The sequence below is a fragment of the Kogia breviceps genome, chromosome 14, assembly GCF_026419965.1.
Source record: "Kogia breviceps isolate mKogBre1 chromosome 14, mKogBre1 haplotype 1, whole genome shotgun sequence".
NCBI classification, from domain to species: Eukaryota; Metazoa; Chordata; class Mammalia; order Artiodactyla; family Physeteridae; genus Kogia; species Kogia breviceps.
Window position 1 is genome coordinate 18,303,413 of NC_081323.1, and position 21,477 is coordinate 18,324,889.

Genomic DNA, 21,477 nt, shown 5'->3' on the forward strand with positions numbered 1-21,477 from the left:
CCCACTGGTTTTAGTTTCCTTTGATTATTTTTGCCTGGATCAGTCATCACTGTTATGGTTGCAAAGTGGTGATTTTTCTAAAAGTCATTCCACATTTTTTAGTTACTTTCTACTCTGAGGAAGAGTTTTCCCTTTTCTCCCATTAGTTTATTTATGTCAGTATGTACTCATGGGTTCTTCTTCTATTCAGTGGGTTATATTCCATATGATATTTATTTTGATGTTCAGATAGTCCTGGACCTAACCAGCGGAAGCCTCTTAGGTTTCAGGTGTTATTTTGATGCGTCGCCATCATTCTTTGAGTACTTCCTCACATTCTGGCACCAGTGATATGTTTCAGGCTCGTCCTGTACTTTGACTACCCTGGCCCTGGAATTAATCATTTCTCTAACATGCCTTGTTCTCTCTTATGGAGAACGGAGTTTAGAAACCAAGATCTGAGGGTTCGTTATGTTCTTTGCTACTGGGATGCCATTGCTTCTAGGTCCTCTCAGTGGACACAGCTAGACTACATACATACACACACAGGGAATAAATATACATATATACATAACATGCATTCATATGTATATGTGTGTATATATGCAAGTGTCTACATAAACATAAATGCACACACATTCATGTCTTTGTGTGGTTTTATACACATACGTGCACATCTAACCATAAGTTAATACTGATACCTCCAAATCCATTCTAATGCCACAGAGTTGTTCTAGTTTTTTTTTCTTTCCATATTTGTAACTTCCTTTTTCAGCAGTGAAAACCCTGGCTCCTGTTACCCTCGGTATATTATGTTTCGATGGTGATCATAATGATACTGTTTTTCTGATATTTTATGTATTTGTGGGATAAATCAGATGAGTAATGATATTGGCATGGTTAAGAACTGAGCTTTTTCAACATGGTTAAAAAGCGATACAGATGTATAGTTAATGAAGTTAAAATCCCATAGTCCCAAATTTGAAATAAAATATCAGTATGATTTCATGATGTAATTTGTCTTATGTGTGCCCATGATCGCATATGCTACGCATACACAAACGCTTCTACTTTTACCCACTGAGTAGGCCCAGGAACAACGACCCTAGAGCATCCAGACTGTTGTCTCTGCTGCCACTTCCCACTGAAGGAAGCTCTTGGACTCCTTGAAAAAATGGCTGAATCCAGGTCTAGGCAGGAAATATACAATGGGAGCATGGAACATGTCATACCAGACAGCAAGGGAGCTGTTAGAGACTGCTAGTCTTTGATATAACATACAAACATAGATACAGACATATCCATATCTTTTTCTTTACCTATGTGTATATTCTCTCTCTCTCTCTCTCTCTCTCACACACACACACACACACACACACCCCTAACTGTGAGTTCACACTGACACCTCCAAATATAATACCAGAATTTTTCATAGTTTTCCTCCTTTCCATATTTGACTGAATCATGTCAAAAGAACTCAGGAGCCAATTTGAGGAGTTTTCCATAGGCCATATTTGAACAGCATTAAAAAACAGGGACTTCCCTGGTGGCTCAGTGCTTAAGAATCCGCCTGCCAATGCAGGGGACATGGGTTTGGGCCCTGGTCTGGGAAGATACCACATGCCGCGCAGCAACTAAACCCGTGCACCACAGCTGCTGAGCCTGTGCTCTAGAGCCCGAGAGCCACAACTACTGAGCCTGCATGCCACAACTGCTGAAGCCTGTGTGCCTAGAGCCCATGCTCTGCGACAAAGAGAAGCCACCGCAATGAGAAGCCTGCACACTGCAATGAAGAGTAGCCCCCACTTGCCACAACTAGAGAAAGCCTGTGCACAGCAATGAAGACCCAGCGCAGCCATAAATAAATAAATAAACAAATAAATAAATAAAATTTATTTTAAAAAAATAAAATAGCAATGCAGTAAAAAATTGCACAAATATTATTTAAATGCATACTTGCATTGTATTCCTTAAGAAACTAATTATAAAAATCTTCATTAGTCACTTTTGGAGGGTGTTCATTTGGAAACTGATTAAATAAAGAGAAACAATCAGACATTTAGCTTGTCTCTCCTATATGAACTGTACATCAGGGTAACCAAAAAACTGATGAGGGGAATTGTAACCGCCAGTGAAATCATGGATCTAGGCAATGATCATCAATTCAAAAGAAAGACAACCAGACATCATGTACCTTTTGATGGAAATTTATGCACAAACTATGGATTGCACTTGCCAAAGGTAAAAACCTGATCAAGTCTCAAGGTATAACTCCAGTTTAGAGGAAATAAAGGGAACAAAGGAATCCATTCAGTGACACAGCCAAAGTGCAGGCGGCAAAATATAGACTATGAGAAACTGTAAGACAGATACCTGGTCTCTTCAACAAATAAATGGCATTTGGAAAAAAGGAGAGATCAAAGGCAGAGATATATCCACCAATTACAATGCATGGGCTTTATTTGGATCGTGATCCAAACAATCAAACTTAAAGAAATATATATGAGATAAGCAGGGAAATTGGAACACTAGATAGTTAGTACTTAGTATTAATTTTTTGAAGTATAGCGATGGTAATACGTTTTATAAGAGTCCTTATGTTTAGAAATACATATTGGAATATGTGAGGATGAATCAATATGATGCCAAGGGTTTGCTTCAGAGTAATCTTGGAGGGTAGAGGCATAGCAGAGATGAAGCAAGAGTGACCATAAGAGGTCCTTATGCTTTTCTCTACTTTTGTCTATGAAAATGTCTGTAGTAAAATGAGAAAACTTAAAAAGTGGTGCTGCTTGCTCTGGGTGAGACATTTCCCCAGAGAGCGAGACAGCATCCTGGGAATGAATGCCTGCACTCAGACCACAGGCTAGGGAGGGTAGGAAGCCAGGTCCTTCTCATCACTTTGTCCCAGCATACAGCAGTCACTCAGTAAATAACAGGCAATGAAATGAGTGCTCTTGAAGGGGTAGCTGGCATTTGGGTGAATTCTATTCCAGAATCAGTCCCAGGACTCATAACTGTGAGAGCCAGCCACTCACCCTACATGGAATATAAGCATTTCCCCATTCCTTGGGCTGCTACCATTCTGTCTGGTGACACAATGTGTGTGACCCTCCTTCCTTCCCAGGCTCAGGCCCGATGTCACCGGATAGGCCAGAGTAAAGCCGTGAAGGTGTATCGCCTCATTACACGGAACTCCTATGAGCGGGAAATGTTTGACAAGGCCAGCCTGAAGCTGGGTCTGGACAAGGCTGTCCTTCAGGACATCAACCGAAAGGGCAGCACGAATGGAGTGAGTATGCCGGTACCTGCTTTCGAGCCTAGAGAAGAATTTATCACGCAGCCCAGGGCTTCTCTGAATTCTTCATTCCTACAGCTGTTTTAAGGTTCCCTTTCACTAAATTGAGTCAGGCCGCACATCTTTAATGGGTAATTCCCTGCAATAGAGGGTAATTCAGGTTCAGATCTCTGCATTTTATAGATGAGTAAAGGAATCTGTACGAGCAGTTGGGTGGCAGGATTGCCCAAAATGCAGTAACATTTCAGTAAATAGAGTTTTACACATTTGCCCGTTGGAAATCAGTAGATCTTAACACTTAACTCTAAATTATCACCATGCTTTTTATCTCATACTACAGACTTTGAGCTCCCTGAAGGTGAGCTATTTTATCTTACCCAGAACCCCTAACAGTACTTGGCATGTCAAAGACGTTCAATGCATGATGAACAGTGAAAAAAATGAATGAATGAATTATCAGCTTGAAATATGGCAGTTAATACAATCTTCTTTTCCCCCTCTAGAGGGGATAAAAATTGCTGCTAAGATTCTTGAATTGTATTAAAGTCTAGGCAAACAAAGCAGAATATCTCCTTAATCTCTGGCCCTTCTGAGTTGTCTTTAGTCCAGATGTTCTACATCCTCTCAGCTATGCATATGTTGCTAAGTTTAATACTTCAAGTTACCAGTGCTGGGAGTCATGGAATTCCCTCCTATGATTGATATAAAGAGAACCAGATTCTTAATTAGAACCAGGAAAGGGTGTTTTGAACTCCCATTTCCTGTTTTCAACAAGCAGTTGAGAAGATAACACTTGGCATGGGATCCTTTCTTTAGTTAAGAAGTGACATCATTTCCAATACTGTTGTATTTATTTAATAATGAATAACTCATTATTCTTTAGCTCATTTGGTACATCTGGAGGTTTTTAAAGATACACACTCAAACTAAAACATAAAATAAACATTAAATGTATTCTCTTCAGTGGTGCATAGTTTTAATGGTTTGTGACACTTGATAATAACCAGCATCCTGAGGAATGTTAGGGCCACTGGGTCGTGCGCTGGGTTTTATTCCAGAGCTCCCTGGAGGATTGTCTGCCTGCCCTCCCCATCGTTCTCTTGAGTGTCTTTATCTGGGTTTTCATTTTCTAAATCTTGTGTCTTTATTCTTCTGACATGTGCAATTAGTGGAAGAACTGGGTACTGAATAATGAAGGTCAGATTTGAGGCTGTTTTTCTCCTGTGCATTTCCCACTTTGTGAGTAGCCTTTGGTGACCTGTCCAGGTACAGCAGCTTTCAAAAATGGAGGTAGAGGACTTGCTCCGGAAAGGCGCTTATGGTGCCTTAATGGATGAGGAAGATGAAGGCTCCAAGTTCTGTGAAGAAGACATAGACCAGATTTTGCAGAGGAGAACGCACACCATCACCATCCAGTCTGAAGGGAAAGGATCCACTTTTGCCAAGGTATAAGGCCTTCTCCGCAGAGTCCACGTCGGGCGGCAGTGGAAGGAAAAGTCTGTATTCTTTGACCCTCATTAGCCAGGCTGCTGTTTGTCCAAATGCAAACCGTTGAAATGGTCTGGCTACACAACTGTTCTGTGTGCCACCCTGAGGATGCAGGTTCTTAGAGAGGCTTTGAATAATGGGTCACAAGCTAGAAAAGAAATCACCACTCTGAATCCTTGGAGCTGATCTTCCGTGGGCAGGATAGACACTTGGGTTTGCAGTTTGCCTTCTTCACTATTCATGGAGACTGCTCCAAAACCCTCGAATGGTCACACTGAGTCCCTTGGAGAGCACTCCTTGATCAGTGTCAGGGAGTTGAAATTCCAGTGAACACGTTATTTTGTTCATTTCGTGAGACAAGAGATTTTATTCAAGATTCCCAGCTTCTAGTCTAGGTGCCTTTTTCCTCTGCCCATCAGGTCGCTGGATTTAGAATTCAACTAACCAGACCACTTATCAGATCACTCTCAGGTTCTCTCGCCACAGGTTCTGTGAGCTTTATGACCTGTGTGATTAAATCACCTGTTTGGTGGCTTATGGGGGAAGGGCTTTTTCAGGGACATTTTGTGCTCTAGAGGCATAGCTCATCTCTGTACACCTCATATGGCCCAGCCAGGGCCTTTCCCAGAGTGGAAACTTGGGGATTGGTGAACTGAAAGAAAAACTATATCCAGGGAAGTTTTAAGAATCAGCCCTTTCACGGGGCAACTGGACATACGTTGCCATCATCTCCCAGGGGTTATCCTCCTGCTTCCGAGTTTAAGTTATAAAAAATGATCCTGTAGATTGAAATTGTAATATCCTCACCCCACCTTTAAAATAAAATTTTAAAACAATAGCTTCAAGATTTTCACTTTCATTTTGGCAGCTCTGTTAGGGGTTTTGATTTTGAATGCAGATGGAGAATGTTCTTGAGTCTCTGGTGCATTTGAGATCACACAGGTGTTTTACTGTTTGTGTTCAAGTACAGTTTATTGGCTCTTTCTTCTTCACAGGCTAGCTTTGTGGCTTCAGGAAACAGAACGGATATTTCCTTAGATGACCCAAACTTTTGGCAGAAATGGGCTAAAATAGCTGAACTGGACACTGAAGCAAAGAGTGAGAAGGTACAGCACTGAGAATATTTTATTTCATTGAACATTTCACTGGTGTCTTATGGGACCATAAATTCCTACCAGCTCAAATCATAATTTACTCTTAAGCTTTAGTTCTTAAATAAGATGCTGTATGTAACCCACTTAAAACATGCCTGGCACATAGAGCTTGAGAAATGTTATCTTTAAAGTGACCTAATGAGGCATACAGTCTTCTGGGTGTCCAAGAAATTCGATAAAAACAATTAGAACTGGAACTGGCCAAACAGGTCAAGATCAGCCCTCTGACCCAAGCCAAAATCCTGTCCGCATGTGACTCTTTTCCTCTATGTCAACACTTATATGCAAGGAACTTTACCTCCAACGAACATTAGAGGAAAAAAGCTTGATGAAGAAAAGTTTGTTGGGTTCACCTCCATTCTTTTCAGTATCTTGAATTTTCCTATTTCTGAACATGAGAAAGAGAATGGCCTTGGAATAAAACCAGAGATTGAATACTGGCCCTGCCACTGACTAGCTGTATGTCTTTGGGCAAGGGAACTGACCTCACTGAGAGAGTGAAAAGAGACTTGTGAACAAAGGAGGTGGTGACGCCCATTTTGCAGAGTTAGAGATAACATTGTGAAGGTGGCTGCCCAGCCCGTGTGAGGCAGCCCATACGTGTTAGTTTCCCCTCCCCTCCATCTCCGACCCAGTTACCTCCCTTGGGATGAGCACACATCACTTTCTGCCTGTCTTCTCCGGTGAGTGTTGAACTCTCATGGACTCACAGACCCAGGAGACTGTCCCTGCTTACATCTAGCTGATTCAGTAACCAGCGTCCAGCCTTAACTCTTCTTCCGTAGGATCTCCAGAGGTTGCTTAATCCAACCTCTTTTCTCCTAGTCGGAGGATTCTGCAGTCCCCTTCATAACCTATTTCTAGTGTTTAACAGTGTCACAGTCGGGGAGTTACTCTGTGTGCAGGACAGTGGGCAAGAGGGGGCAGAAAAAGCTCTTGCCCTGAGACAGTATGCAGGAGCTTAGCTGAGCTTTGGGAAGAGGCATGGGGGGAGGGGCGAGAAGCATGGAATGATGGAGGCCAGAGAAGTGATGGTCGCGGCCAAGGGAGCCGCCAGAATGGGTGAGTTTCCTGAGCTAGAGGTTATCTTTTCCATGAAAGACGAAAGGTTAGTGGCACCAGTGGGAGGCAGAATGAAGTGGCAGTCACTTGTGTTCGTCTTCCGAAAGTTGCTGATCAGATGGAATTCTGCTCCTGTCTCCAGAGCACAGGTGGCCTCCGCGTGCCGGGCAGAACAGCTGGGGTGCACCACTCCCATCCTTCTTGGCAAGAACAGGAGGCCACTCTGGCGCTGGGGGGCCTCGCCTGCCCAGGCCCCTGTTACACTGCAAAACAGCAGATGGGGGCGGCCAGCACCGGGGGCGGAGGGACACACTGACTTCAGCAAGTCCCAGAGTGTCCCCTCTGCTTGTGTGGACATGGCAGGTGTGCTGGGAAGAGCCTTTCCTGCTGGAGGACGAGATGGGGGTGGTTCTTTCCCAGATGTGTCCCGAGGGACGGCAGCAGGATCTGCGTTGTGATGCTGGGGGGGTGAAGAGGAGCTTTCTCCCCAGCAGTCCTCTCTGTTTCCAGGAAAGCTTAGTGATCGACCGCCCGCGCGTGAGGAAGCAGACCAAACACTACAACTCTTTTGAGGAGGATGAGCTCATGGAGTTTTCAGAGTTGGACAGTGACTCTGATGAGAGGCCCACGAGGTCCAGGCGCCTCAATGACAAAACCAGACGCTACCTCCGAGCCGAGTGCTTCCGGGTGGAGAAGAACCTGCTCATCTTTGGGTGGGTATTGGCTTCACCTGTTTGTTCTTGTTGTTGTTGTTTTCCCCTCTTTGGTTCAGTCCCTGAGATTTGTCCAGTGTGTCTCTCCACTCGCCTCAGGGGTCTGGGCTGATGGAGGGTCTGTTGGCAGAAGAGAGAGCTGTGCCGTCTGTCCGCGGCCCCACTCAGTCTCTGCACTCTGCTGCCATGTTGTAGACGGGCCGTGGTTTTCTCATATGCTTGTCACGGCAGATCTCTGGTACTAATTTACTGCCTGGTACTGATTTCCTGCCTTTTTCCCCCAAGGACATATAAGGAATCAGTGTAGCAGATGTTAGAGTTAAGGCATGATTCATGCAAGGCTCTGGTTCTGGTAGAAGTAGAGGGTTTAGCTTCTGGGAGCTCACCATTGCTTTCAAATACTGCAGCTGGAGTCAGCTGTTTTTTTTAATATAATTTTTTTAATAGATTTATTTATTTTTATTTGTTTTTGTCTGTGTTGGGTCTTCATTGCTGCACATGGGCTTTCTCTAGTTGTGGCGAGCGGGGGCTACTCTTCATTGCGGTGCGCGGGCTTCTCTTGTTGTGGAGCACGGGCTGTAGGCACGTGGGCTTCAGTAGTTGTGGCTCGCGGGCTCTAGAGCGCAGGCTCTAGTAGTTGTGGCGCACGGGTTTAGTTGCTCCGCAGCACGTGGGATCGTCCCGGACCGGGGATTGAACCCATGTCCCCTGCATTGGCAGGTGGATTCTTAACCACTGTGCCACCAGGGAAGTCCTGGACTCTGTTTTAATTCCAGATTTATTCCTCGCTCTAGGTATTTTCGTCCCTCCCTTCTTAACATTCTAGTGGACGTATGATGCTCTCTGTGTCCAGTGTCCAGGTCACCTCAGTGACATTTGGTGTGCTACAGTATGCGATCCTCTAAGGTCTTTCAGGTCAAAGCCCTCAGGGTGATCAGTAAGCCCAGCAGGGGTCGAGAAGCCCTCGGCTCCTGTTTTGTCCTGCCGTGTCGAAGGCATGTGTGGCCCTTCCACCCTCTAACACCATTCTGCATTTCCACTCTCAGCTGGGGCCGGTGGAAGGACATTCTGACTCATGGACGATTCAAGTGGCATCTGAACGAGAAGGACATGGAGATGATTTGCCGGGCCCTGCTGGTGTACTGTGTCAAGCACTACAAGGGGGACGAGAAGATCAAGAGTTTCATTTGGGAACTGATCACGCCTACCAAAGATGGGCAGGCCCAGACCCTCCAGAACCACTCAGGTGAGGGGTGGCACGGGCCGTAGCCAAGAAGCGCAAACCCCTGTAGTTCCCTCTCTCGTCCCATGTTGGCCCATGTTTCTGTGCTTTGGGGACATCTCTTTCTCAGGTGTATTTCCAGAATGCTACCTGTGGGAAAGGATGCTGATGTTTTCCATTTCCATTCTCCCTCAGAATCATCCATGTTAGCTGTGATACTTTGTTTTAAGTGCAGTTGGGCCTCTTGAGGTTCCCCACGGGCCAGTCCTGCCCAGTAACCTGGGTGTCACAGGGCTTCCTTCTCTGATATGGGGACTCACACAGCGTGCTCTGCCTCAGTTCCACCTCTCTCTGTGCATTTCTCTGTGCTGCTCCTTCTGCGCTGAGACACAGCTCACCTTCACGTTGCAGATCGAGCATTCCTTTTCCCCGGCTAGGTTGTGAGGTCCCCACGGGCACAGGTTCTGCTACACCTTTGTTGATCCTGCAGGACACTCGGTAGATTCTTGCTGCCTGACTGAATGGTCCTGGGGGTTACTAAGTAGGGAACCGGGTGTCTCCTCACCATCCCTGCCTGGGGGACGGAGGAGTGGGGCCTGTCGTCCAGGGCCACCGTGCAGAGCCCAGCTGCCTCTTGGCCAGCCTAGCCCAGCTCTGTTCCGACAGCCACGTTTAAGCCGTCTTGGCTCATATTCGTACCTCCCTGTCTCAGGGTTGTCCGCTCCAGTCCCCAGAGGGAGGAAGGGGAAGAAAACGAAGAACCAGCTGCTGCTCCCAGAGTTAAAGAACGCAGACTGGCTGGCCACCTGCAACCCCGAGGTGGTCTTGCACGATGATGGCTACAAGAAGCACCTCAAACAGCACTGCAACAAGTGAGTGTGCCCCCCTCACCCCTGGTGGCAGCTCTGCTCTGACAGCGCGGCTTCCTGGGACCCCCACGGGGCTGTGGGAGGCCACTTGTTGCCCCTGTACCACCGTGCAAGGTCTGGAAAGGCGGATAGGCTGTGTGCTCGAAGCTGGGTCAGGGTTCAGTCTCATTGAAGCCTCTCTACCTCCTTTAATCATCTCGCTTCTCCCCCGGAACCCGGCCTCTCTTACCAATGCAGTTCATACAGGATCTTCTGACCTGAGTCTCAAAATCCGCGGAGGACGCTGGTGAATTCACTGCTCGCTCTCCTTTTCCTTTCCCTCCCTCCACCCCCGAGGGCACATCAGGGAGAGCAGAAGACTGGCCTTGGTGGCCACCACTCTCAGCCGTACCCCCTTGCCAGGTTGCTTCCTCTTCAGATTTGCTTTGACATTTATGGCCTCCCGGTGTTTGGTGGACATTCATTTGAGATAGTATTCTTTATATCCCGAGGCTAAGAGCTGGGGTGGGGCAGGCGGAAATAAAGGGAAAAGTGATAGAAAATGAAACTGTTCTTGTGAAGTTTAGTTTGGGGGAGTTAGGGCACCCAGCCACGAAACAGTGACAGGTTTGCATATGGGTACTTGCATCGCTGTACAACGTATCTGTTAGAAGTAAAAAGACCCTTGGCAACCATCTAGCCCAGCTTCCTAGGCCAGGCAAGACTTACCTCCTCAGCATTCCTGGTAGGCAGTGAGAAGGCCTCAGCTTGCACACCTCTAGTTATAAAGAGTTTATTATCCTGTAAATCAAGATGTTTCGCTAGGTCTTTTCTTCCTCCCTGTAACATCAGCCTAATGGTGCTGTAGTTGTTGGATTGTGGTTTTTTTTCCTTTACTGCTAAAGTCTAACCCTGTCCTTTGATCCCTCAAAATATCTGAAGATAGGTCTCATGCCCAATACTGTAATAAAAACTACCGCACACAAAGGTACAAGCTCTCAGGGGCAGTAGATCTCAAGCCAAGACTTAAAGGGCACTCGCTGTTGATAGCAGAGCCTGGCTGGGGCAGGACCCGACAGCATGTTCACTGTGACTGAATCAGAGTCACTGTGAGGGAGCAGAAAGGAAGCTGGCAGGGACGAGGGCTCCTTGATGGGAGACCTGGTATGGCAGGCTCACCGAGGAGTCTGTTGTAAGTACTAAGCAACCATATTTCTTGGACCAGTGAGACATGATAAAAAATGATACTGGGGGAGAAAAATTAATCCGGTAACAGTTTGCAAGATGGAGTAGGTGTTTACCTGGAGCTGAATGGCCAACTAGGAGAGTTCTGTCATAATACTAAGTATTGATCGTGATGACCTAGATCAGGGTACTGACTATAGAATTGGGGAGAATGGGTCAAATATGAGAGATGTGACTAAAGAAGAATCCATCATGTGTGATGAGGAATACAGAAAGCAGGTAACTCTGTGGCCGTTAGCCTTGTAGACTGGAGAATGGTGGTGTTTGTAGCCATGACAGAATCAGAATCGTTACATTCATTAAACGTTGAAGAGCAACACGAAGGACTCAGGTTTTGCCATATTAAGTCATAGCAGCAACATTTGGCTCTCCCATCCCCAGCTGCAGATGTGGGTCCAGAGCGTCGAAAATAGGCTGAGCTGGAGAGATTAACATAGAACTTCCCTTGACACCCACACAGATGATCACAGATGTTGAGCAGAACGAATTGTGACCTTTGAGGAATTCCTTAACATTTCTAACCACCAGCCCCCCAAGATCTTTCCTGAGTGCAAGCCTTACCCCGAGAATCAAAGGATAATGCAGTAAAGCACTTCTCTGGGTTTGAAGAAGCTGACTGCTGTTTATTCATCTGAATCTGATGGAGAGTATTGTCCTCTTTAGTTCTGGCTCAGCGACCAAGAGATTCAGAGCCGGCAGGGGCCTTGCAGCTCCTCCCACGCAACGAGGCAGCGAGGGAATTCTGTGGGCAGTGTCCCAACAGGGAGTCCTCCAGCCTCTGCTCGAGCCTTCCTAGTGATGGGAGTTTCCTATTTCTCAGCAACACTCATTTAATTACCAGATGGTTCTAATTAATTGTCCTTCTGTATATTGAATCTAAAATCCACTTCCTTGACTCTTCCACCCTTTGATCTTGGGTCCTGGCTCTGTCCTGAGGTGCACCAGAGAACAGGCAGAATTTCTTTAGCATAACTGGACTGTGAGCTTCTAGAATTGTGGGCTCTGTTAATTAGCAAATTTACTGCCACCCCAATATCAGATGTGGGTCAGGAAAGGCTCTGGGGTCAGGGCTGACTGGATTTGAATCCTGGCCCCATTACTTACCTGCAGGTGAATTATTTTTAAAATGAGGATAATAGTTCCTACCTCAGCATTGTTAGGAAGATTAAGTGAGCTAATACATGCTGGCACATAGTGAGGACTCAAAGCATTTGCGCAGTTAGTAATACATGTAGTATTTAGGGGTGTGAAGTTGTTATCAAAAGAACTTTAAAAGGTTAAAAAGCAGCTGCTTCAAATTTAAGCTCTAAGAAGTCAGGACGGTGACTATCTGTTCAGAGTGGGTATAGTGACCAGAAGGGACTACCAGGGGGCCTTCTGGGGAAATGTTCTGTTTCTTGATCTGGATATTGGATACACATGTGCATTTAGTACGTGAAAATTCATCAAGCTATGCATTTATGCAAAATGCACTTTCTGGAAGTATATTTCATACCAAGAGAATAGTTTTTTAGAAAAAGAAAGAAATGAAAGGGAATACCACCACCCAAAAGTATTAATAGGTTTTGTTTGGCTGAAGTGAAGGGTGTCACAGACCAGCTCCAGCTCTCCTTTCCTGTGAGGTCAGATGCCACCTGGGGTTATCATCTCAGCCTGGGAGGAAGTGGCTCTCTAAGAGGAGTTGTCTGTCTGTCCTCTGAGTTGATTTACTTTGCATTTGCAGTACAGGTGAATACTGCTGGCTTTCAGTTCTGTTCTCCTGTGCTGTAGATACTGCCAGATATCAACACCTTTGCCTCTTTTTGGAGATATAGAAACAGCCGTATCTTAAATCTTCTGGGGGCCTTCCTCTGATCGAGGTAGATCCAAGCGGGCAGGAATCCTGTACCTAAGACACAGCCTCTTTGCAGTTCTTGCGAAGGAGGCCGTCAGCTACTGCCAGCCAGGCAGAAGGATCAGGGATGATTACAAATTCTTAGAGTTCTCATTCTCTGAGCTTTGAAAAAACATCTCGAAATGGAGTTGATTGACAGCCAAGGTGAGGAATGGTGTGGCAGAAAAGTAAGGGTTCTTTCACATCGAAAAGTTTGAGCTTTTATGTTGCCACCCACAACTTAAGCCCACAGTGGCACTTTCAACCCAGATCTAAGAAACTGTGCTTTTTTAGAGGCCTCAACCCTTCGTTATTTAAACACCTTTTGAATAGGTAATACATACACGTGTTAACAAATATTTTTTGTCAAAAGTAAGTTTCCCTCTCCAGAGGCGACCACTGTTAACCGGGTTCTTCAGAGATGCTCTGTGCAGGGCCCAGCAGTGGGAACGCACAGCCTCCTCTTACCCTCTCTGAAGTAGTATTTACTTTACATGCTGTTTGTGTTCTTGTCGCTCTTTTTAAACAACTTACATGGAGATCAGTTCCTACAGAAGTACGCGTAAACGGGCTTCTGCTTTAGCAGCTCGCCTCCACTCTTGCCTGGTGTCGACACAGTGGCAGGTACTCTCGTAACCCTCACTGCAGCATCTCCTCAGATGTGGCGGGCTTCTCTGTGCCTGTCCTTGGCTTTCACTCTGTGTTTTGCATACATTGAGCCGCCCACCCCTAACCCCCACGGCCGTCTGCTGTGCACTGCTTCTCTTGTGGCTGGCCTTATTTCACAATTGGACTGTTGCATTGCAGGCTCCTCAAGAACAAGGTTAAACTAACATTTACTTGTGTTCCATATTCACGGTACCAGCACAGTGCAGGACACACCAGTTGCCCAACAAATACTTAATCGCCTCATCTCAAACATGCTAGGTCATTCCCATGAAGCCTGAGTGTGGCCACGCCGAATCACAGGAGAGAAGACGGGATTACTCTCTGGCAGTATTGCCATGAATAAAGACTTTAAAATATTCATGTAACATGTAACTATGTGCAAGTGCAACTATTTGTAAATAGCACCATTCAACATAACCTCACCCGTCACTAAACTAGGAAGCTAGTAACGAGCCTCTTAGAAGGCAGCTCTGCCTGAGAGTTCATTGTGGCCGTGTAGACAGGGTGAGACCTCTTAAGCGGGGGTCCCCAATGCCCAGGCTACGGACCGATAGTGGTCCAGGCCGCCCAGGTGGGTGAGGGAGGAAAGCTTCCTCTGCTGCTCCCCATCGCTCGCATTACCGCCTGAACTATCCCACACATCACCCCCCGGGTCCATGGAAAAATTGTCTTCCACCAAACCGGTCCCTGGTGCCAGGGATCGGTTGGGGACTGGGCTTCCCTGGTGGCGCAGTGGTTAAAAATCCGCCTGCCAGTGCAGGGGACGCAGGTTCGATCCCTGATCCAGGAAGATCCCACATGCCACAGAGCACCTAAGCCCGTGCCCCACAGCTACTGAGCCTGCGCTCTAGAGCCCGCGTGCCACAGCTACTGAAGCCCACGTACCACAACTACTGAAGCCCTCGCGCCTAGGGCCCGTGCTCCGCAACAAGAGAAGCCACCACAGTGAGAAGCCCGCGCACCGCAATGAAGAGTAGCCCCCGCTCACCACAGCTAGAGAAAGGCCGCGCACAGCAACGAGAACCCAACACAGCCAAAAAAAATAAATTAATAAATTAATTTTTTTAAAAAAAGTTGGGGACCGCTGCTCTTAAGGACCAGGTGGGATGTTGTTTCTGCTGCCCTCACCTCCCCTCCCACACCTCCCACGCCCACAGGATGACCTTAACAGATGACTGATGAGATACGTTTTCTTGAGTGAAATGGAGATATCACAATAATTTCTGCCATTAATACCTAGTGTTTTCTTTTTCTAGTGCTTTCTCATCTATAACTTCATAGCCCTAACAACCTGGGAGCACCCGGAATTCCCCCAGGTCAGCTTGGGGATGGCAGTTCATAGGCAGCTTATGGGTTCTAATGTGTTTCATTACTGTGTTCACATATCATAGGGTACTTTTGCGAGTCCGGATGCTGTACTACCTAAAAGCTGAAATACTGGGAGAAGCAGCGGATAAAGCATTTGAAGGAACTCCGGCCAGGTAAAACAGGTCAACCTTAGCTCCCAGTGTTAAAGAATTGTTATAAAGTGCCTGTTGATGGAAATGGACAAACTTGCCTGTGTTCCAAGAGGCCCGTGTTCCCTCCCACCCAGGACCAGTTCTGGTAGAGCAGGCAGGCAGAATATGAGGATGATTCAGCGAGATCATCTACGAGTGAAATAAAGGAGAAAACAGCTGCTTAAAAACACAGCTCTTGGTGAGGTTCTTAGTTGGGTTTTTTTTTCTCCCGGTAGTGTTGTAAAATTGCTTTTAAAGCAGTCATTTCTCTACCTTAACTAATCATCGTAGGATAGATATTAGTGACTTTGATATTTGATCCAACAGGTGTAGACTGAAAGCTTTACTTGGAATCCCACTCTTGGCCTTAGTCCTCTTCTACCTTTGAGTGGTTCTCCTTTATTTGCTAGTCGTATTACTAACACTTTGTCACCATTTGATGTGTTGTGCCTTAGTCTTGTAAGCTAGTGTTTCCAAAGCTGTAGAATCCTGTGGGAATATCCCAGGATTTGGGGGAATGAGGCTGCTGAGCCCCCAGCTACTACTTGATTTGACTGTCAGAAGTCACAGTGTATAAGTGGGATCCCCAGACGGCCTCCTTCACCTTCCCCAGATCGGCAGTTTGCTCTGGCCCTTACACCGGCTGCTTGTTCCCAGGGGACATAGCAAGTGTTGGTATTTGAACTGTGCTTTGAGATTCCCTGGGGCCGTGGTTTCTTCTTTTCTTACTTTCCACTGGGCAGTGCTAATGGCTTTAGTGGTTGCAGGAGCACTAAAGGAGAGAGGTGAAAGGCAAAGACAGTCCTACCCCTGAGGCATTTTGTAATTAGGACCAGTCATCACATTGACTGTTACTACTTGGTAGTTACTACCGGCATTTCTAGTAAGGATAGGGAGGCTGGGTGTATTGGGAAAAAGGTTCAATTTGTGAGTCGTGTCTATGCAGCAGAATTCAACCTGCTTATTTATATCCAGTGTTATCCAGGCAGAAGTAATGTATCTGAATTTACTCATCCCCATCATGTGCTTTCTTAGATGCGTAGATGGAGGGAAGTTACTAGAACGTGGAGCGAGTAGGTCCATTGCCCAGCCCCTTTCCCCCCTCCCTCTTTCCCTCTGCTTTCCTCAATCTTAGCTCTCACTGGTCCCGTGCAGGTTAAATGCCTTATTGTGCAGAAAGTGCCATGAGGAATGAATCACAGCTCATCCCCCAAAAGTTGTTCAGCCCACGGCACCACGCAGGCAGAGCAAGTGGGCCCTGAAGTGGAGCCAGATAGGGAGCACTGCCTGGAGAGGTGGGGGCCAGGGAGCCCCATCCCCACAGGGAGAGCTGGGCCTGGCAAGGGGCAGGCAGCCCTGTGTCACAGCAAGAAGAACCTGATGGAAGAAGAAACTTCAACATTGCAGAGGCACCATCCCAGGCAGCTGGGAGGTGGGAGGGAAGAGCCTTCCGGATGGATGTTCTCCCCCAAACCCCAGAGCCTTCAAAAAAGTAAGGACGGTGCTCAGACAAATAAAAGCCAATCAGGGCTTCCCTGGTGGCGCAGTGGTTGGGAATCCGCCTGCGGATGCAGGGGACACGGGTTCGTGCCCCGGTCTGGGAAGATCCCACATGCCGTGGAGCGGCTGGGCCGTGAGCCATGGCCGCTGAGCCTGTGCGTCCGGAGCCTGTGCTCCGCAAAGGGAGAGGCCACAACAGTGAGAGGCCCGCGTACCACCAAAAAAAAAAAAAAAAAAAAAGCCAATCAGCTAAGGGTCCATGTGAGCTCTCAGAACACGGACAGAAACTTAGAGGGGGCTGATGCCTCCATGTCTGCTCCCTGGGGTGAGCTGTGTTCATCCCTTTGGCCAGAAGTTTTACCCAGCAGACCCATTAGCAGACCCTCACCAGGAAGTACCTCCTACTGTGGCTGCTAGCCTCTGAAAGGCTCTCTTCATACCCCGCGTGTAGCAGTGCAGACTAGCTTGTTCTCGATTAGTGCTTGGGATCTCCAGAGGTTGAATCCAGATGATTTGGGCACTTTGCAGCATTTGATCCTGTATGAATTCAGACACCGGAATGCATGTATGATGTATAAAGTCAGAAGGGGTGTTCTGCCTTCACATAACCAACATATTGATGGCTTTTGCCATGGCTGTCAACCGAAGAGGCACATTAGAACCACCTGACACTTGTAGAGCCCACAGCCCCACCCCAGGCTGGCTGACCGTGCGTTCTCCATGAGGTGCTTTCAGATTCTGCATCATTCAGTCTGCGTGGAGCCTGAACACCAAGTACATCTGCTAATGTAGCTCCCTCTGTAAACCAGGGGCAGAGCCCTGGTTAAGATATCTTGGCCCCCAGCTATCTGAATCCTCTGATTTGTTGTTACTTCAGCTTCTAAGTGTGCAGCCCGAGGTGTGGCTTAGTACGAGGGTTCAGGCCTGGAGCTCTTGTGTTGTTTTCTGTCTGTGTTGAAGGCACTCAGTCCACACCCTTCCTTCCACAGGGAGCTGGATGTACCTCTGCCCGACATCGACTACGTGGAGATCCCAGTGGAATGGTGGGATGCCGAGGCCGACAAGTCGCTTCTGATTGGCGTGTTCAAACATGGTGAGTATTTCAGTGAGTATTTTCTCTTTCCCAAAAAATTCCATAGGCCTGTTGCATGTCTCTCTTAGAAAGTAGAGGCTCACCTGTGTCTTCTCAGAAATTTGGCCGGATGAATGTGTGAGTCATGAAAATGTAGCAATTGTAAGTATCAGTGAGGCACTTTGAAAGGGTGGCCACAGGGGCTTTGTTCAGTGTGTAGCTTCCTCACTAGCCTCACCGCACCATTGTGCTTGGGATTGTTCACTCTTACAGTCTCAGCCTCTGGCCTCGTGCCTGTCACGCGGTAGACCCCAGGGTTTCTTGAGTAAAGCAGTAAATAAATGGGGGAAATGTTAGGTTTTAGCATGTCACATGTATGCAGAATTCTAAGGTCATTCTAACTCATCTTCATATTCCTAGTATGTATTTTTTGCCCTATTGGTATACAAATTCAAGAACAGTAGATGGCATAGACATCTTCTTTTTTTAAATGTGGTAACCTAGAGACCAGAGGGGACTGAGAGAGGTTTTTGAATAGCTTGGAAAAACTGAAATAAATGTCCTGTTTCTTCATTTCTGGCCTTGTTCTAACTACCTGCCCTTGCTTTCAGCCAGCTGTTAAAATGAATAATAAAAGTCCCAGATAATACCCCCTGTAATGTGCCTAATACACACCTTCCCTGCCAGGTGAATTAGCCAGAATTTTGAACTGGAGAGCAGGGGTTAAAGTGGGAAGAGTTAGGTGTACTTGGCTTTCACTGCCAGCTCTGCCAGTGACTAAATGTGTGACCTTGGGCAAGTCATAAACTTCTCTGACCTATTTCCTCACCTGTACACTGGGGAGAGTATCAAGACAACCTACCTGGAGAGTTGTTTGAAGATTAAATGAGACAGTATATGTGGGCGGCCTAGAACAGTGCTTAGTGCATAACAGGTGCTTGGTGCTGTCCACTGTCACTTATTCCTCTGCCTTTAGAAGGTTAACTGTCTTTTTAACACATGCCCTATGAGTAGAATTCTTCAACATTTGCAGGCCAACCTGCAATATTTACGTAACAACCACGCGTGTACCTATTTTAATGAAGAATCCCTTCAAAACGTAGATTCTGGTGTTACAAATGCAGGCTTTGGGAGGGTCTGGTGCTGTTGAGAGCCCTTTATCAAACCACTGTGGTAAGGGAGTCAGAATCAAGATGGCAGAGTAGGAACGTCCTGAGCTCACCTCCTCCCACGGGCACATGGAAATTACACCTGCTTACAGATTAGCTGTCTCTGAGAATGACCTGAGGACTAGCAGAAAAGATGTTCCCCAAATGAAGATGTAAAGAAGGAGCCACAACAAGATGGGTAGGAGAGGTGGAGGTGCAGTCTAGCCTGGGACCCACACCCCCAGGTGGGGGACCCACAAGCATCAGAGGACTACAAAGAACGAGTGTGGACGAGGATGTGGAGAAAAGGAACCTTTGTGTACTTTTGACAGGATTGTAAATTTGTGCAGCCACTATGGAAAACAGTATGGAGGTTCCTCAAAAAATTAAAAATGGAATTACCATCCAGTCCAGCAACTCCACTTCTGTATATACTTACCCGAAGAAAACAAATACACTAATCCAAAAAGATATGTTCATTGCATCATTATTTACAGTAGGCAAGATATGGCAGCAGCCTAAGTGTCCATCAATGGATGAATGGATAAAGAAGATGTGGTGTATATATACAGTGAAATATTATTTGAGCATAAAGAAGAATGAAATCTCACCATATGCAACAACATGGATGGACCTAGAGAGTAATATGCCAAGTAAAATAAGTCAGGCAGAGAAAGACAAATGCTACATGACCTCACTTTATATGTGGAAACTAAAAATCAGAACAAATGAACAAACAAAGCAGGTGCTTATAGATACGGAGAGCAAAATGGTGGTTGCCAGAAGGGAGGGAAGTGGGTTGGTGGACAAGATAGGTAAAGGGGATTAAGAGATACAAACTTCTATTTATAAAATAAGTCACAAAGAATATGGTCAGTAATCCTGTATTAGCTTTGTATGGAGACAGATAGTTACTAGACTTACTGTGGTGATCATTTCATAATGTATTTAAATGTCCAGTTACTCTGTTTTACACCTGAAAGTAACATAATATTGTACTACATCAGCTTACAATTCAATTAAAAATTTTCAAACCACTGAGGTTAGGCTAAAGCACTGCTGTCCATTAGTACTACTACTGATGACGGAAATATCCTGTTTCTGCGCTGTCCTCTACGGATGCTGCTCGCCGCATGTGGCTGTTGAGCACTTGAAATGTTACTAATACAACTGAGCAACTGTATTTTTAATTTTATGTAATTTTAATCAGTTCACATTTAATTAGCCATATGTGGCTCCTCTTCTGGACAGTGCAGGGCTAGAACTCAGCTCTGAAATGAGAAGAGGAACCATGTGACCGCTCTGTGAAGCACAACGAACCAGTCTCTTATCAGAAATGGTAGAGTCAGTCTGACGATATCTAAGGTTACTTCCAAATCTAAAATTCTTCCACTCAGTGAAGCAGATTGCAATTTAATAATTCCTCAGTGTTTCCTGAGCACACCTGTGCGACTTGAAGATGGTGCATCACCCACTCCGTTCAGGTTCTCCCAGTTGAGTGAGCTCTGGCATTCAGGGTCAGAGCTGGGGGGCAGGTGCCAGGGAGGTGATGCATGCAGTGCCTGAAGTACCTGGTGTAATATGATGAGCTTAGCAGACACGCTGTAAAGATGGGGAAGACTTAGCCTCTGTACCCAGTGCTGGGGGACTGGTGTTAAGCCACACATGCAGACTGGCTCACTCTTGGATAGGACCAGACCCGTGAAGTTGAGCAGTGACATTGGAGTCAAACCGAGGCTGGGTTGGACAGATGCCTATGCTTGGCTCCGTGGGCCCATCCTCCTTGGTGTCTTGCGTAGTCCAGATCAGATCCTGCTCCTGATGGCGTGCTGCTCAGCACCCAGCAGACAGTCTATGAGCCTAGGCTTAGACCTGTCCTCACCTGGGTAACACACCTTATCACCCCACGAAACAGCCCTCTCCACAGGATAACCAGATCCACACAGTGTGTCTTACCAGGTGACAAACTCCCAGATACCCAGCAGCCAATGGAGATGTGATATTTTCAGAGAGCCAAGCTGTCTGGTGTTTACTTTTCAAGGTTCTATCAGGAGCTCTCTCTGCCTTGCTTCCATGCCCTGGAGACATAGTGTGAGCTGTAGAGCTGCAGCTGTTTTCTTTGTTAAGAAATACACAGCTGTTCATCGTCCAAGGTTTTGTGGATCTTCTGCTCCACCCCAGACATAGCCTGCTACGACCCTGCTTAGATCAGAAGACGAAAGCCCCCATTCCATCTCCGAGCCGACCACCGTGGAAGAACTGGCTGGAACTTCCGCTTACAGCAAGAAGGACTCTGAAGCAAATCTGTTCTGAATGATGTTCTTGACCGCTCTTGATCTCATTAAGAAATGGCGGCCGCCCCTCTAGGGCAGCCTGGATTTTATGAAATACTCATCAAACTGTGGATTTTAGTATTTCTGTTCATATTCTTATAGAGGAACTTCTAGACTGAGTGGAGAGAGGCAAGCAGCCTACGCCGCCTGTTGCTCTACTATTTATGTCTTTATGTTGCTATTACAGCTCCTACTACTCTCTGTTCAGGACAGTTGTTAGGGTTTTCTAGGGAACTGGGTCAATCACTCTTCCTCGCCTCCAGCTTCATAGCTGGTTGAGAAATAGAAAGGCTGAATTTGTCTAGACTTCAGGCCTGCACATGACAAGAAGAAGTCTGCAGAGCAGAGACTCACCCAGGTAGTAGGCATCTGAG

At 46.5% G+C, this 21,477-nt stretch overlaps 1 protein-coding gene across 2 annotated transcripts in view; it reads left to right on the plus strand.

Moving 5' to 3' along the window:
* Positions 1–21,477, plus strand: part of CHD6 (chromodomain helicase DNA binding protein 6) — a 215,825-nt gene that overhangs the window by 155,502 nt on the left and 38,846 nt on the right. For both annotated transcript variants that reach the window (XM_059038586.2, XM_067013433.1), the window contains 8 exons: positions 3,107–3,271; positions 4,544–4,723; positions 5,761–5,871; positions 7,492–7,694; positions 8,741–8,940; positions 9,629–9,788; positions 14,943–15,032; positions 17,540–17,643. In XM_059038586.2, coding sequence (XP_058894569.1) covers positions 3,107–3,271; positions 4,544–4,723; positions 5,761–5,871; positions 7,492–7,694; positions 8,741–8,940; positions 9,629–9,788; positions 14,943–15,032; positions 17,540–17,643 — 1,213 coding nt within the window. The remainder of the gene's footprint in view (positions 1–3,106; positions 3,272–4,543; positions 4,724–5,760; positions 5,872–7,491; positions 7,695–8,740; positions 8,941–9,628; positions 9,789–14,942; positions 15,033–17,539; positions 17,644–21,477) is intronic.